General features: G+C 33.2%; 1 protein-coding gene across 2 annotated transcripts in view; it reads right to left on the bottom strand.

Annotated features, from left to right (window-relative positions):
- Positions 1 to 9,314: 9,314 nt before the first annotated feature.
- Positions 9,315 to 15,131, bottom strand: part of LOC129224246 (protein CutA homolog) — a 57,206-nt gene continuing 51,389 nt past the window's right edge. For both annotated transcript variants that reach the window (XM_054858673.1, XM_054858672.1), the window contains exon 7: positions 9,315 to 9,442. In XM_054858673.1, the coding sequence (XP_054714648.1) occupies positions 9,383 to 9,442 (60 nt within the window). In that variant the 3' untranslated portion in view covers positions 9,315 to 9,382. The remainder of the gene's footprint in view (positions 9,443 to 15,131) is intronic.

Here is a 15,131-nt window from a genome sequence, read left to right as displayed (position 1 = left end):
AAAATAGTCACCTTGAACGACTATGCACTTCTGCCAATGTTCGTATAGCTTTTAGGAGCGCTCCTGGAAGACATTTTCGCAACCTCCTGTAAGGCCTCTTGCGCTGCTGCTTTAACTTCATCGTAGGGAAGAAGGCGACTTTCATGTTGAGGATGCACGGTTCGATTGGTCAATACTCTGATATGACAAACAAATAACATAACGTTTCGTCGGACTTAGCTCCGTGTGACTTTTACCTGTTCCCAGCAAAAAAACATTTGCATGGACGATGCTTTCCTCCGTCAGAAGATAAAGCTGCATCATAGAAGTTAGCAAAAAATGGCTTTCAGAAGTGTTTCCAAAAGTTATATGAAGACTGGCAGAAGTACATAGTCCCTCAAGGTAACCTTTTGAAGGTGGATGTGCTTCTGTAATGTGAACTATTCTGGGTAAGGTTTTATACAGCTTGTCCCGAACTTTTGGATCGTACTACGTACAATCTATATAGGGTGTAGTTATGCTTCTCCTTTTTTGACTGCTGTACAATGAAAGCTAAAGAACAACAGCCAAAAAAAAAAAGAAAGAAAGAAAAAAGGAAGAAAAACAAAAAGACTGTTTAATAAACAATTGATTTTTTTTTTAAATTGAACATATAACTAAGATTTCAGTAATATTGTAATGATGTATGGATTTAAGTTCACTAAACATAGTTAAAAAACATTAAATTATGTTGTTAAATCATTCAAAAAAAATTAAGAATAAAACTATGAAACCGTCAACAAATTACGCAATTAAATTGGAAAGATTGCACGTAGACATTTTTTAGTCATCAAATTTAAAAAAAGATAACAGATAAATTACAATACTAAATCATAAAAGAAACATTTTTTTTCTTATTTAAAATTTATGAATAGAAAATTTTGCATTTTTCAAAAAACTAAAACAGTGACATAAATTTTGCTGGAAAAAAAATTGCCATGAAAAGAGCGAGGTTCTTAAAACGCAGCTATAAACAAAATCAATATTTACACAAAGTTAATAACTGAATACATATGACTACTTGATCTGATGTTTGCATACATAATATTGAACAATTAGATTGTTTAATCTTTTATGAAGCTTTACAAACAAGTTCAAATTAAATTGTTCAATTTAACAGTAATTTTCTGAAATTTAAAAAATTGCATAATAGAAAATCCTTGAAACTTTTCTATAAAAAACGAAAATAACTTATTCATTGATTTTATATAAATACAGAAAAATAGTTACTTACAACAGAAAAAAAAAATCGATCGCTATTAATGATACAAAAAAGATGGCGCACTACGAAATGGAGGGGGGGGGGGTCACCCTCTGATTTTGCAGTAACTCACACTTCGGCCCCAACCTCGGCCTAATATTTATAGTACAGAACCGCTAAAACCAACACCTCGGAAGAGTTTCTGAATCTATTTCAGCACTTCCGAAGAAAAAATTCAAAAGTCCCTTCGATTTCCGAATTGTGTCACCATTCAAAACGTCTTTCTTTAATCAATTTCTTAAATTAATGCTCTAAATTCTTTCTAAACAATAGATAAAGCTTGAAAAAAAAAATCTCTAATTTTATGAATGGTGTTTGTTTTAAACAACTCAGGAGTATAAAAAGAGTTTAATTTCAGAAATTGAGGGAGTGGGAGGAGGGGCACACAAGTGTTCTCGGAAATTTAAAATAGTCGTAAAAAATAGAGTTCAAAATAATCATAAACATTGAGCAAAAAAACACTTCCGAAACTTGCACCCGAGTTTGTATTGACTTGCAGTGGCGGATTTAAAATACAGAGTGTTTTAAAATGAATAGCGTTGTTTTGCCATCTCATATTTGTTTCCATAGTCTCCAATTCGGCAATGTATTACCAAATGACCGTCAGTCTGAGACGCTATCTTAGTTTTGCATTGAAATAAGTAATTAATAGCCACAAAAAAAGAGTAAACAGACTTTTCAGAACACCCGATCGAAAACAAAAAGGGAAGTGCACAACTGGAACGTACGCACACCCCACACGCGAAAACTTATCCTTCTACAGTTTACCATTTTGGAGTTGTGACTTATGAGAGATACTATGTACATCCAGCAGCAAGAAACAACGCAATAATTAACTTGTTTGGTACCTGAATACAGTATTAAAAACTCTTTCAGGGGTGACTCAAATAAAAATCATACTGAAATTTAGTAAACAATTTTATATGAAAACAACCTTTACTTTGAATTAAAAGGTAAAACATCAAAGGTCTTTTTTTTTTTTCAAAAACATCGGCCAATTCCATCGGCTTTTCGAAGTTTTTAAGGCCGATGGGCCGATGTTTCTTGCAATTTAGCATCGGCCGCCGATGCCGATGGCTAAATTGTTGAACCATCGGCGTCGATGCATCGGCCAGGCCGAGCCTAGGACTCGACCGATGCATCGGTCGAGTCCTAAAATTTATAATTTTATTCAATTACAATCAGACGTGGCTCCAAGGGAGGGGCAGGGGGGGCAATTGCCCCCTCGTCGGAAGCGTCTTGCCCCCCCGTCGGGGAAAATTTAGTATTTCGTCGGGGAATCTGTTTGCTTTGGCGTTTATCGTAAATGATATAATTTTCTCATATATGAACTCGAAAAAAAAAAAAATTAGTAGAAAAAAGTAGACGTATCTTATATATTTGTATATATATATATATATATATATATATATATATATATATATATATATATATATATATATATATATATATATATATATATATATATTTATAAAAGGAAGCAAAAAATCAATCCCCTTTGAGGCAAGGTTAGCCCGAGTCCGTATAACGTCGTCCAGATGGTGACAAAATATAGCTATTGCTTCGAGGGAAATGGTGTGTTTTGATCCTTGAAATTTCTGTTTGTCAATGCAGGGTGTGGATGAGCTGGTTTTGACCTCAGGGTGTCCACTTAGACTAAAAGAGTACCATCCCCGTCCCTGCAGAATGTAGTGGTGATTACCGGTCAGACCTAAGGCGTCGTCATCGGGTTACGAGACGAATACGTACCGAATGACAATATAATAGCCAGGACGAGACGAGAGGGGGGGGGGGGGGTTGTCATAGGAGAAAAAACATGCTTCGGAGATTTTTGCTTTCCTATTACATTCGCTAAACAGCTCTTCATCGGCATGTCAAGTGCGCAGACGCAGACCGCACTCATTGATGCGACTTAAAGTACTTTATATTCACTCAGAAGAGAAGTTACAAGTAAGTTATTACTATAGTTATATTTACAACTTTTCTGATTATTTTTGATTATTCTGCAACAAAACATATCGATGAGTAAACGATCCTTTTACCTCATACAAGGAAGTGTACTAAAGTAGATTTAATGTTTTAATTTTTTTAGTGCAATGATGTCTTGTCGGCAAATGCTAAATGCAGGAAAAAAATTCTTTGGACTAATATAATAAAAGCAAATAAATGTTTAACATTTTAAATACATTTTTCTCAAAAACTGATATTGATCTTGTTTGTAGGCTGCATAATAGTTTTGTTGGGAATGGAGAATGATTTACTAAACATTCGGGCTTGGCACAACTAAACAATCATTGGATTATTAAATGTCGGGTTGATAATGCATCGGGTTTGGGTTCTTTTTGAGAAAAATGTTTGGGGGAGGGGGAGGGGCGAACCTTTTGGAAAAGGCAAAATTAAATACATAAATAAGTCATATGTTAAAAGCAATTGAAAACATACATTTTGCTTCCAAATTTTTTTTTTTTTTTTTTCAGATGTTATTTTGTAGTCGAAACACATGTTTCTAACTTAAAGTAAAAGCTGCGCTTAGCCCAGAGCGCTGTAATCATTTGATCGGACCAAGTCCAATTCAAAAGTCAACATTGCTCCTTCGAGATCGATCAAACCAACTTACAGACTGATACCAGACTCAATCTTGCTTAAGTTTTCTTTTCTTTTTGCAAGCTATATTCTTCTTTTTTTTTAATATGCTTTTTTTCAAGTACTAAAATAGTGTAAAAAAGCAGTGTTGCGCAGTCGGAGTCGGACAGATTTTCGAGACAAGGAGTCTGAGTCGGCATTTGTAGGTTAAAAATTCCAAGAGTCGGAGTCATTTTCCCTCAATGCCTGTAACACTGCCAGTGATTGCGGGGTCGGAGTGAGAGTTGGAGTCGAACTGATTTTAAGGTAAAGGAGTCGGAGTTGAATTGTTTGTCAGTGAATTAGAGGGGTGATTAAAAACTAATTGTATCGAAAGCCAATGTGAGCACGAAGCAATGCGTTGTCTTTTCGTTTCCCGCGCTGTTTCTCTCTGTCGACTGCTGTCATTGGTTTTTCGAATCAAAAACAATTTTTACTGTGTATTATCTTAATTTTTGAAAGAGTTTATAACTTAAAAAAAGTTTTGTTTGCCTATTTCTTTCCTGATATTTTTGTAGTTCCAACTACATCTTATAAGGCTTCAAAATGCGGAATTTTATATCTATTTTTCAAAATTTCCTCCGGGAAGAAATCCCCGGACCCCCTACAATTGGGAATATTTTGTACTCCACTTAAAGCGGAGTCATGTGTGACTTTTTTGATAACATTTCCCCTCTTAAGGTCAATCCAACACAGGACATCAGGGAAAACACATTAAAACACGATCATCAAAAATTAAAGTATTGCTGTATGTATCAGATGAAAGAGACAGACATAGTAAAAGAGAAAAAAAAATGCCTCTCTTACACCACCGAGAGAAACGTTGTTAAAACTGCAAAAGGGGCCCCATACCTAAAATAGCTTAGGGCCCCGTTAAGTCTAAATCCGGCCCTGAGTTGGAGTCGGCCATTTTCCCTCCGACTCCGTAGATCTGCAAAAATGGTCTATGTAGATAAATTTTGGGGTAAGACTTTGAATTTACATTCCCCCCCCCCCTTAGTCTGGGAAGTGAATTAAAACTTAAAATTTGAAATTATGACCTATTTCAACTGGCATGTTCAATAAAAAGTTTGAAACTAATGGTTATGCATTTTCTAATTATGAATGCTTCGAAAACTTTGAAAAATAAACAAGTTAGGTATTATAGTTAATTTAAAAAAAAGAAAAACCTTACACAAAAGAAACTAGTGCAATTAATGTTAGGAGAGCCGAAACAATATTTTTGTCCACCAGACGCTTTAGTTATTTTCAATGTTTTGATTTTTATAAATAGCATTAAGTGTAAATCTTATTGTTTGAAGTACAGTAAACTCTCGATTATCCACGAGCGGATTATCCGCGAAAGTCTCGGAAAAAGAAAAAACAAATAGTTGAAAAATTTTGTTCTTCAAAACCGCGGATCTGAAATCAATTCTTCCCAGATTTTTTTTCCCCCTTTCCCACAACAAGTGCTCCTTCTCAAAAAACGTGAAAGTCGGTATGCACGTGCCTCAAGGGAAAGCGTTCAGCTGATTTCGGTCCTTTTATCCCCTAAGGAGCGTACGACATTATATCCTTATCATCTGTTCCGATTGAGAAAGATTAGGAAAACGCCTACAGGTCTTCTGGGAATTCTCTGACAGGGGTCAGGGGTGGTCTTTTTTGTTGTGGTCACTGTTTTCACTTCTGGGCTGTTGAATGTTTTAGGTTGACGGAAAGTTCCTACTCATGATTTAAATTTTAGTTTATTTTAGTTCTGTAGAGCTTGAAATACAAATATTTTTTAATGTTGCCGCATCTCTTTTAAACGTTTCACGTTTTATTTACAATACAATCATTCGCAAGCAAAAGATAATTTCTGTCTTCTTTACCTCTGGTTTTAAACCTTTTTCGCATTATCCGCGACTTTCGTTATCCGCGGTACTTGGGCCACTAATTCCGCGGATAATGGGGAGTGTACAGTAGTAATAGCCCTTTTTGAGTACTACGGCAAACCATTGAATTTGAAAAACGAGATTCGCGATTTTTCACCTTCGTTTGTACCGAGTTTAGCATAGTGCCGATCATATTATCAAGTTTCGTTTTTTTTTTTTTTGGATTACACAAAACACACACACACACATTACTTTTGTTTAGTACATTTCAAAAACTTAGAACCAACGGAGAGGAGTTGAAGTCGGACTGATTTTGAGGTAAAGAAGTCGGAGTCAGGAGTCGAAGGTTTAAAAATTCAACAGTCGGAGTCGATCATTTTCCCTAAAATCTGCAACCATGCCAGTTCTTGGAATCAGAGTCGAAGGCTCTTTCCCGAAGTCGGAGTTGGTCATTTTTCTTCCGACTCCGTAGTCTTGCTTAGAACTGCTGGTGTGACTATTCATTTCAATAATTTAAATCTCGCTCACTACATTTTAACTTTTATTTTCTATTTCAAACATGCTTAGGCGGCCCACACATTTTCCTCCAAATAGCTGTGATTTGTACGATGATATTTAAAAATCTAGGAATGAAATATGTTTGCTGCCCCTATGAAACTATCATGATTATTTATCTGATTAGCCCGGTTGCCCGCCGGCTCCATCCACCACCAGCTAGGCCTAATCGATGTAGACCTTTTATTACCATACAAATTAATTAAAAATCGTAAAAATTTGCACCTTTTCCAATTTTTTTAACGCAAAATTTTTACCCATTTCCAGTTTCTATTTGTTATCAAATAAAATACTTGTAATGGATTTTAGCAAAATAGGCTCTTCAAAAGATTTTCAATTTTTTCTCTTGATTCTGCTTTTGCGCTAGCAAAACTTAGTAGTTGTAATCGTTTTCCCTTTTCCATGCTTTCCCAAGTTATCCTGGAAAAATAACATAATGAAAGAAAATATAAATAAATTTAATTTTATACATGTTCTGACTCACGAGGTTCATCTTAATATAAAGCTAGGTATCGGGCTCAAGTTTCTTTTGAATTTTTTAACTTAATATTAGTTGCTCTTCTTTTGTTTGCTTAAGATGTGGGTTTCTCTGCTCCTCAATAAATATTTTGAGCTAGTTGATGAGCGAGCACCGCTATAACCTTGAGCCCTGGAGTTTCCCTACGTAAATTTGTGTGTTTATAAGGTTTGATTACGGAAGGGGGGGGGGGGACCCTCAGTATCTTAATTGGTCACTAACCCCATCACCCTAACGTTGCCAAACATGACCTAAAATTGTGTTTTCGAAACTTTAATTTTAAAACTTTTTCGGGGGTGCACCTCGACTCTCACTCCCTATAAAATACCATTACAGATCGACTAAAAGTTCGTTTATTCGACTTCAATTTCTTAAAATTCTTTGGGGGTGAGCACCCAAATCCTTCTCTCCATGAAATTACCGAAGATCATCTAAAATTGCGTTTTCAGAGCTACAATTTCGAAAAATTTCCGGGGGAGAACCCCCGGAACCCCCTAATTTCTACAAGCACAACTAAATTCCTGTTGTTTAGTTTCTCAGCATAAAATTCTGTTGGGCACACATTTATAATGATTTTACATCATAGTCAGACTTTTCGTCAATTCCCGATTCTCAGACAGTTCTTGATCTCGCGATGACCCTGCTCACAAAAGCCTAGTTTCATGTTTTTCATTTTAAATTTGATTTTTTTCCCTACATATTTCATTTTATCTATTTTAATTTTTTTTATTTTTTGCCTTTAGGGGGGGGGCAGAGCCTGATTACCGCAGGGGCATGTGGGGCATAGGCCCTTCCTCTTAGATTTCAGGGGGGGGGCTAAAATTCCCTTAATTTATCATGTTAATTAAAAATAAATAATGATTTCACTCAGAATCTAGAGTACAATGATATCATTGATAATTTTGCAAATGCCAAAACAAGGAAAAAATCTATTTGTTGTTAAAAATTCGCCTTAAAAGTGTAATCTCTTTACAAATCAGAAAACCACTCCAAATTCAGTTTGTATTTACTATTAAAAGTTATATGATAGATCATTTGGTATTTAGAGTTTACTGCAAAGTTTAACCACATTTATATATTTATCGTATACTACTATATCTCTTCTACTTTTTAAATGTATATATTACATTGTGATATGAGGTACCACCAAATTTAGTACGGTTGTGTAAAAACGCAAGAATCGAAATATTTTATTGCTTCAACATATAAAAAAAACTGAAATGGGGGGGGGAGGCACAAAATGAATTTCCTGAAATAGAAATGCGCCCCATTTCCAATGTCAGGATGATCAGGCTCTGGGGGGGGGGGATCTTGCAAAGTAAAATTTGGCTATGCCCCCCTGTCGGGCAAGTTTGCCGCCCTGTCGGGGATTTCCTAGCGCCACCACTGATTACAATCTTCATTCTCACGTTTCAAAAAATCATTTCCCACAGTCATTTTCAGAAATAGAAGTAATGAATTGCAGTTTTTTGACCAGAATAAAATGGAGTCATTAAAAGAAAGTACCTATAGATTTGAATTCATTTCTTTAATAAATAACAAATGTACAAAAGGTTGCAGTCTGTGAATAAGTTCATACATAAAATTTAACTTTCATGTTAAATTAACTTTAGAAACAAACATAATTAGAAAATAGATGAGCATTTCACTTAGATGGGTAAGTAAAGCTCTAGATTAGCGGTCGCCAGTCGCCAACTGACAACTATTTCACTGAAAATGGCTACCGAAAAATCAAGTCTCAGTGGCCAAAAGTGGCTACCATTTTTTGTTTATTTATGAAAAGCAATATCGCGCTACGAAACTACGCTTCCAATCTCATCTTTGCTGTTTATTTTAGACAGAAATTTTCTGACTAAAAGCACGGAAATACTCTGACCTAAATTTGTATTATTCGCGAAACATTACTTTTCGTTGGTTGTTTATATTTTTATGTTAAAAAATAAATCCATTAAAATTTTGTTTCTAGTTGTTGTAAAGCATTACAATCCTCAAATTCGTTGTTAATATTACAAACAGCGAATAAGTTATTCACTTTTTTACGCTATGGATGTAATGTATAAAAAATGGCTACCAAAAGTGCAGAAGTGGCTACCATTTTTTGTGACTTTGGTCGCCAGAGGCTACCATTCAGAAAACCTAGTACAGAGCTTTAAGGGTAAGGATAAACAAGTCAGATCCATTATTTAGGGGGTTTAGGAGGGACAAAAAGGTTACCCCCCCCTAACTTTGAGAAGTTAATGTATTTATACAGCCCTGTCATTTAAATTCTCCAGGGGAATCAAATTGTAAAAATTTAGTGCATATTCTACTGGAAAACAACAAAAACCACATCCATATTTTGAAAATAAATTGATTTCTCAAAGCCAGAGGGATTCAATTTTAACTTTCTCCTCGCCCCCCCCCCCCTCTAAATGATGGGCATGCATTTACAGATATGTGGGTGTGGTTTTTGTTGATATTTGACATAACATGCATGGAGTACTCTTTGCGTCTCACAGGAAAACATTTTAATGACAAGAATTACAAACGTTTTAAAAAATTTACATTAGATGATAATTATTTTTCAGGAACTATTTCTCCAAGCCATTTCAAATAGGGAGGATTGCCTTGCTGAATCTGCAGATAAATATGAAAAAAGATATAAATTTTTTGATTATACATTTTGCAATACACACATCTGAAAAAAAAAAACAAAGTAAATAAAACATAATTCTGTCAATTGCAAATAAGCACCCATAAGAGAAATGTAACAGGATTATATAGATTTCATAAAAACTGTCCAGATATATTACTAATACTGTTGTAATAAACAGCATCTAATGCAAAAAAAAATCAGTTAAAACTTTTAAAAGATAATTTATACTGAAACTGAAGTATTTTACAGTTCAGCTATTTTATTAGTAAATGCTCATTACAATCGTGGAGTCAAAAATCCTGTGGGCAGTGACCAGTCTTGCTGTTGCAGAATTAGGCCTAAATTATGAAGGTGATAAAAGATAATGTTACCATCAATCAGTGAAGATCTAATTTATTTCACGTTTTATTAAATACACTTTCCAATTTTATTATAAATTCCTGTTTTGCAAGAGAGGGACACTAAAATTCACATCAAAAACGTTTCAAATGGTAAATATCTCATTTTTTTTAAACTTGCAAGAAAAAATCTTAAGTTCACCTAGCAAAAAATATTTTCTCAGTTTTGAAGATTTTTGTTTCACAAACCAACAAATTCTTCCCAGTTATGTACCCAGGTGCAAAAATGTGCTTTTTTCTTAAAATTAAACTTTCGTTAGTACTTTACAAATACTTGAACTCTCTAGATAATACATACTCAGAATATAGTGAAAAAAAAATCCAGTAACATCTTGCACATATTTATGAATGGGTCATTCTTCAAAAAGTGTAACTCTTCTGTCACACGCCTTTTACAGTAAAAACTTTAAGGAACAATTCATTTAACACTGATTTTTAATTTCTTAAAAAATATATCTATCTAAACCTGCCAACAATTTTTTAATAATAATTTTTATTTTAGTATATTTTTGGTTCACAACATGTGAATTCTCACCTCTGTGGCATGTCACACACCTTGTGTGACTGTTTATGTTGCCTAATAACTTGTTTAATTAAAAGTATATACTTATTTATGTATTCTTCCTTTCACAAGTGTCTCAAATACTAATTGTTTAAGCATATTTACTTTTTTAATATTGTGTTTTAGTTTGTTTTAGAAAAACAAGAAGTCATGTCACACAATAAATTATCACCTCCCTTGCCTAAGCACAAAATGCCATTCCTCATTAACAAGCGGCAGTAATGATATCAAATTTTATTTTCCATGATGCAAGGGAACCCCCTTGTTTATTTTCAACCACAGTTGAAGTTGAGAGATTTTCGTCAAAAAATAGGAAGATAAATTTTGCTTTAAAAACTTAGTGTGGTTATTCTGACTTCTCACCTCCGTGAACTTGAATTTCAGGGATGTAAATTAATGTAAAAAAAGAAGTGAACATGTTTTCATATATGAAATACACCGCCAGCTCAGTCATTTCCAGCCGAGGACTGCAGTTTCGTGCTTATTAGCACTCATCAGCCCGGCATAGGAAAGTGACCAAGCTGGAGATGGAAAACCTCTGAAGGAAGTCAAGAGTGCCAAACAAACTGGTAGCTAATATAGAATTAGCAGACCAGACGAGAGACCGAAGCAATGGTTTGGTTCAACTAGAAGATTGAAGGCAAGGCATGGTATATTCAGTAAATTACCGCCCATTAGCCAGGGCTTAAGCAAAAATACATGAAATACACTGCCAGCTCAGTCATTTCCAGCCGAGGACTGCAGTTTCGTGCTTATTAGCACTTATCAGCCTGGCATAGGAAAGGCCAGTCCTCGGCTGGAAATGACTGAGCTGGTGGTGTATTTCATGTATTTCTGCTTTAGCCCTGGCTAATGGGCGGTAATTTACTGAACATGTTTTCATATGCTTAACATGTGCAAATTGTAGCAACAAAGAAAAAAAAGTTTACCATGAAAAATGTATCTATTAGACCTATATTAAGGGAAAGATCCTCACCTCCATGACAGACCTTATCAATGTCATTATTTCTGAGGTGAAAATAAATGATAGAGGAGAAATACATCAATATTAGGCATTCTACCAAAATTATAAATTACCAGCATATCCTCAAATTTACTAAGTACTATTTTTTAACATACATTTGAAATTACTCATTCCGTACTTTATTTAAGAGAGCTTAATATTATATTCCCACTAATCATTAAAACAGCTGATTGTTTGCACAATTAACAAAACTACTACATTGATATTAAATTCGCCTCGATTTTTCAATATTGAAAGTTTTCCTTTTTTTTTATTTCCGTGAACAAGGCATTTTTTTATTTTTTTTTATTTAGGAGAAAAATAATTGAAACTTAGCTGGGCCATTGTTTATGGTTACTTCTATAGTAGGTAACACTCTCATGTAAGAATGGAAAAAAAAGGAAACAAAAGGTTTTGAAATTGAAAAATATTTGCGTTCAAAAGTTACGCTTTTTGGAATATGATCCAAATACAGAAAACAATCTTTCATCAGATAAAAAGATTTAAATTTAATATTCTCAGAAAAAAAATATTGTTTGCTATAAGAATACTTTTACCAATTTCATAATACATGCAAATCAGTGGCGGCTCGTGGGAGGGGTCATAGGGGCCCCGGGACCCCTCACTTTTTTCAGACAATAATTTATACCTTTTTATTTATTTATTTATTTTTTTTTTTTGTGCGCACGTGCTTGAAATTTACAAAAAAAAAATTGTACCATATTATCTTGCCTATAATCTTCAGATTATCTGTTAAAAAAGTGTAAAATTAATGAGGTGCGGATTATATTCGCTACCGTGGATTATCTGTTTTTTTATTTTTTTTCCTCAACACCAACGCATTGAACCTCAATATTTACAGCAGGATTAGCGGAGACTGTTACCCTGCCCGTGTCTTGCTTATTTTACATAGCTTGAATGCTCTTCTTATGCGGTTCAGGCTATGTAAAATAAACATCATACAGTAAAGGAAGAAGCCTTCATTTGCACAAGATTTGACCGTTTGTTCCTTTCTTGACTCTTTGTCTTCAAGTAATTAGAGTACTATAATGACAATTTAGAGAAGAAATCATACATTTTTTAGATTATTTTTTTTAGTTTTGAATATACCTTAAAAGTTATTACTTCTTCACATTTTTAATTTACTTAATAAAATTGTATGTTAAATCAAAACGTATCTAAAAAACACACTAGGGCAGAAGAGATATCAATTCGAAAAAAATTATGATGTTAGGGTAAATCTTAATTTCTTTCAAAAAGAAATCTTTGAATTAAATATTTTCAATAGTTACAGTTAATTTGTCAGCTAGTCCACCCTCCCTCCCCCTGGCCTGTCCTATTTCTTTTTTCTTTTTCCAAGTTCGTCTGAAAATAAAAGTATCTCCTCCTAATCCCTCTCTCCCGCCAAAAACATTACAGAACATCTATACTTTCATTTCCAGAACTTCAATTTTGCAAAATTTCCAGAGAAAGTCTTACAACATTGCTTAAAACTGTGTCCGAAAATTGCATAAAATTGTGTTTTTCAGGGTGGCGACAGAAACTGCAAAAAAATTTCCCTGACTTTTTCCCTAATTAAGTTCACCAAATTTCGCTGATTTACGTTATCATACAGGGGTAGAAGTGGTTAACTTGTAACATATAGGACGTTTTCCACGAAAAATATAGGACAAATATAAGACACATTTTATGAATAATTTTGTTTGAAAAAGTAAACAATACATAGTTTATATTATCTAGTTATTCTCGCAGTAATTATTATCAATGATTTCAATTAATCATACAGCATACAGTTAAAAAAATCTAAAATAAAAACTATAACATACCTAGAATGAGTTTCCAGAGTTCTTGAAAGAATAACTTATGAAAAAACTGTTTACTTATGTAAAAATATTTTTAAACAAAATTTAAACAATGTGACATCTATTTACATTTAATACAATTACTTACAATTATTAATTATTTATATTTTTAAAAAGCTTTTGTTAAAACCTTTTTTTCTCCATTTCATCTTTTGCAAGTGTAATATTTTTATTACCAGCATAAAAAGAATTTGCGAAGCTTCTGTTATTTATATATATATATATATATATATATATATATATATATATATATCAAAACCATTTTCACCCCTTGACTGCTACATGAATCATATAGCGCAGAATCAATTTTTTCTTTAAGTTTCACTATTTTTTCTTTTATTGAAGGTACCCCCAACTTTTTTGCCTCTGACTGTCATGCGTCTTTGTATGATTTTTCCATTACATTTTGAATTTCGTATTTAGAGAATACGTTGTGATAAAACAAATTTTCTTGGTAATGTTTTCCCAATCTCAGCATCTTAATTAACCTTAAAAATCTCATTATAGCATCAATGGTTAAGAGGATTTTTCTTATGTCAGTATCTTTTTGTTTTGGAGAAAAACGTCTTTCAACAGATGATACAAACCGAGAAAAAGCCAAAATGACTAAAACGACTTTCACCGCTAAAAATTCTAAGTGTTTGTTTTTAGAAAGCTGACTATTTATCATTTCAAAAACATTTTTCCAAAATGAATAATTGATTTCCAAGTACCATCAAATCACCATTCCTCAAAAAATTTTAACATTATGTACGTAAAGATTTGACTCCATCTGTTAGTTTGCCTAGATAATTTTTGGTTAGTACTTAGGGCAAAATATTGCCTAGATATTTTTCAGATGGTGACGTAGCTTTGGAACATTTCTTTCTAATAAGAGGATGCAACTTTTTTTTTAATTTCCGAAGAGCTTATTTTTCAAAAACGAATTCTGCTAAAAATATAGCGTTACAATAATGTAAACTAACTTTTGCAAGACATTCAAATTTCGAATCAAGGGTGAGTTCATTTATCCTTTTTTTTTCGCGAAGTTACCTAAATTTAAGCATTTTAAATAGGCCATTTTTTTTCGTACATTTATATCGAATGAACCTTCCCCACATTTTGGTGTTCGTACCGATTCATTGTCAAAGTACTTCATCAATAGTTAGGAGAGCTTGTTATAAAATATGGATCATTGAAGCTTTCTCTTAAAACAATTTTAAACATTGTCAAAAATACTCGACACCTAGAACAAAATTAAAACAGACAAGTTATGCTGGAGATTCCAAAAAAAAAAATTATATACAAACATCTCGTTTCTAAGCAATCTTGAGTTATTTGTTGTCAAGGTTTGAAAGAAAGTGTGAATCAAGTGACCTAAAGGTTTTTCCAAGGTCATTTTCTAAAAATATATACAAGAAACTATGAGAATATAGGAAATATAAGACAATTACTAAAAATATAGGAAATATAGGACACTTTTGATGCTTTTTTTGAAAATATAGGAAATATAGGATATATAGGACTACTTCTACCCCTGTATCAATAATAATGGTTTCCTTGCTTTGCCAAACGTGAAAACCACTGCATATTAAATAAAATGCAGTGTTTAAAACGTTTTAAACTGTTAATTAAAAATATATTTTGAAAATATGCTCCTTTTTTAAGTACATTAAACTATCTACAGGGAAATTTTTTGGAAGCTTAAAATAAATACTTTACACTTCTAGTAACCAGTTAACATAAGAATTCTAACAAATTATTACAAACATTCTTAAAGAAATATCTAATCATGATAAAACTAGAAAGTTTATATAGAAATAATTTTGCATTAAATTTTCAAATGGTATAATTATTGCTGCAAGA

This window comes from Uloborus diversus, chromosome 6, assembly GCF_026930045.1.
Source record: "Uloborus diversus isolate 005 chromosome 6, Udiv.v.3.1, whole genome shotgun sequence".
NCBI lineage: Eukaryota > Metazoa > Arthropoda > Arachnida > Araneae > Uloboridae > Uloborus > Uloborus diversus.
The sequence above is the reverse complement of the archived record's forward strand: the minus strand, read 5'-3'. Positions and strand labels throughout refer to the sequence as shown.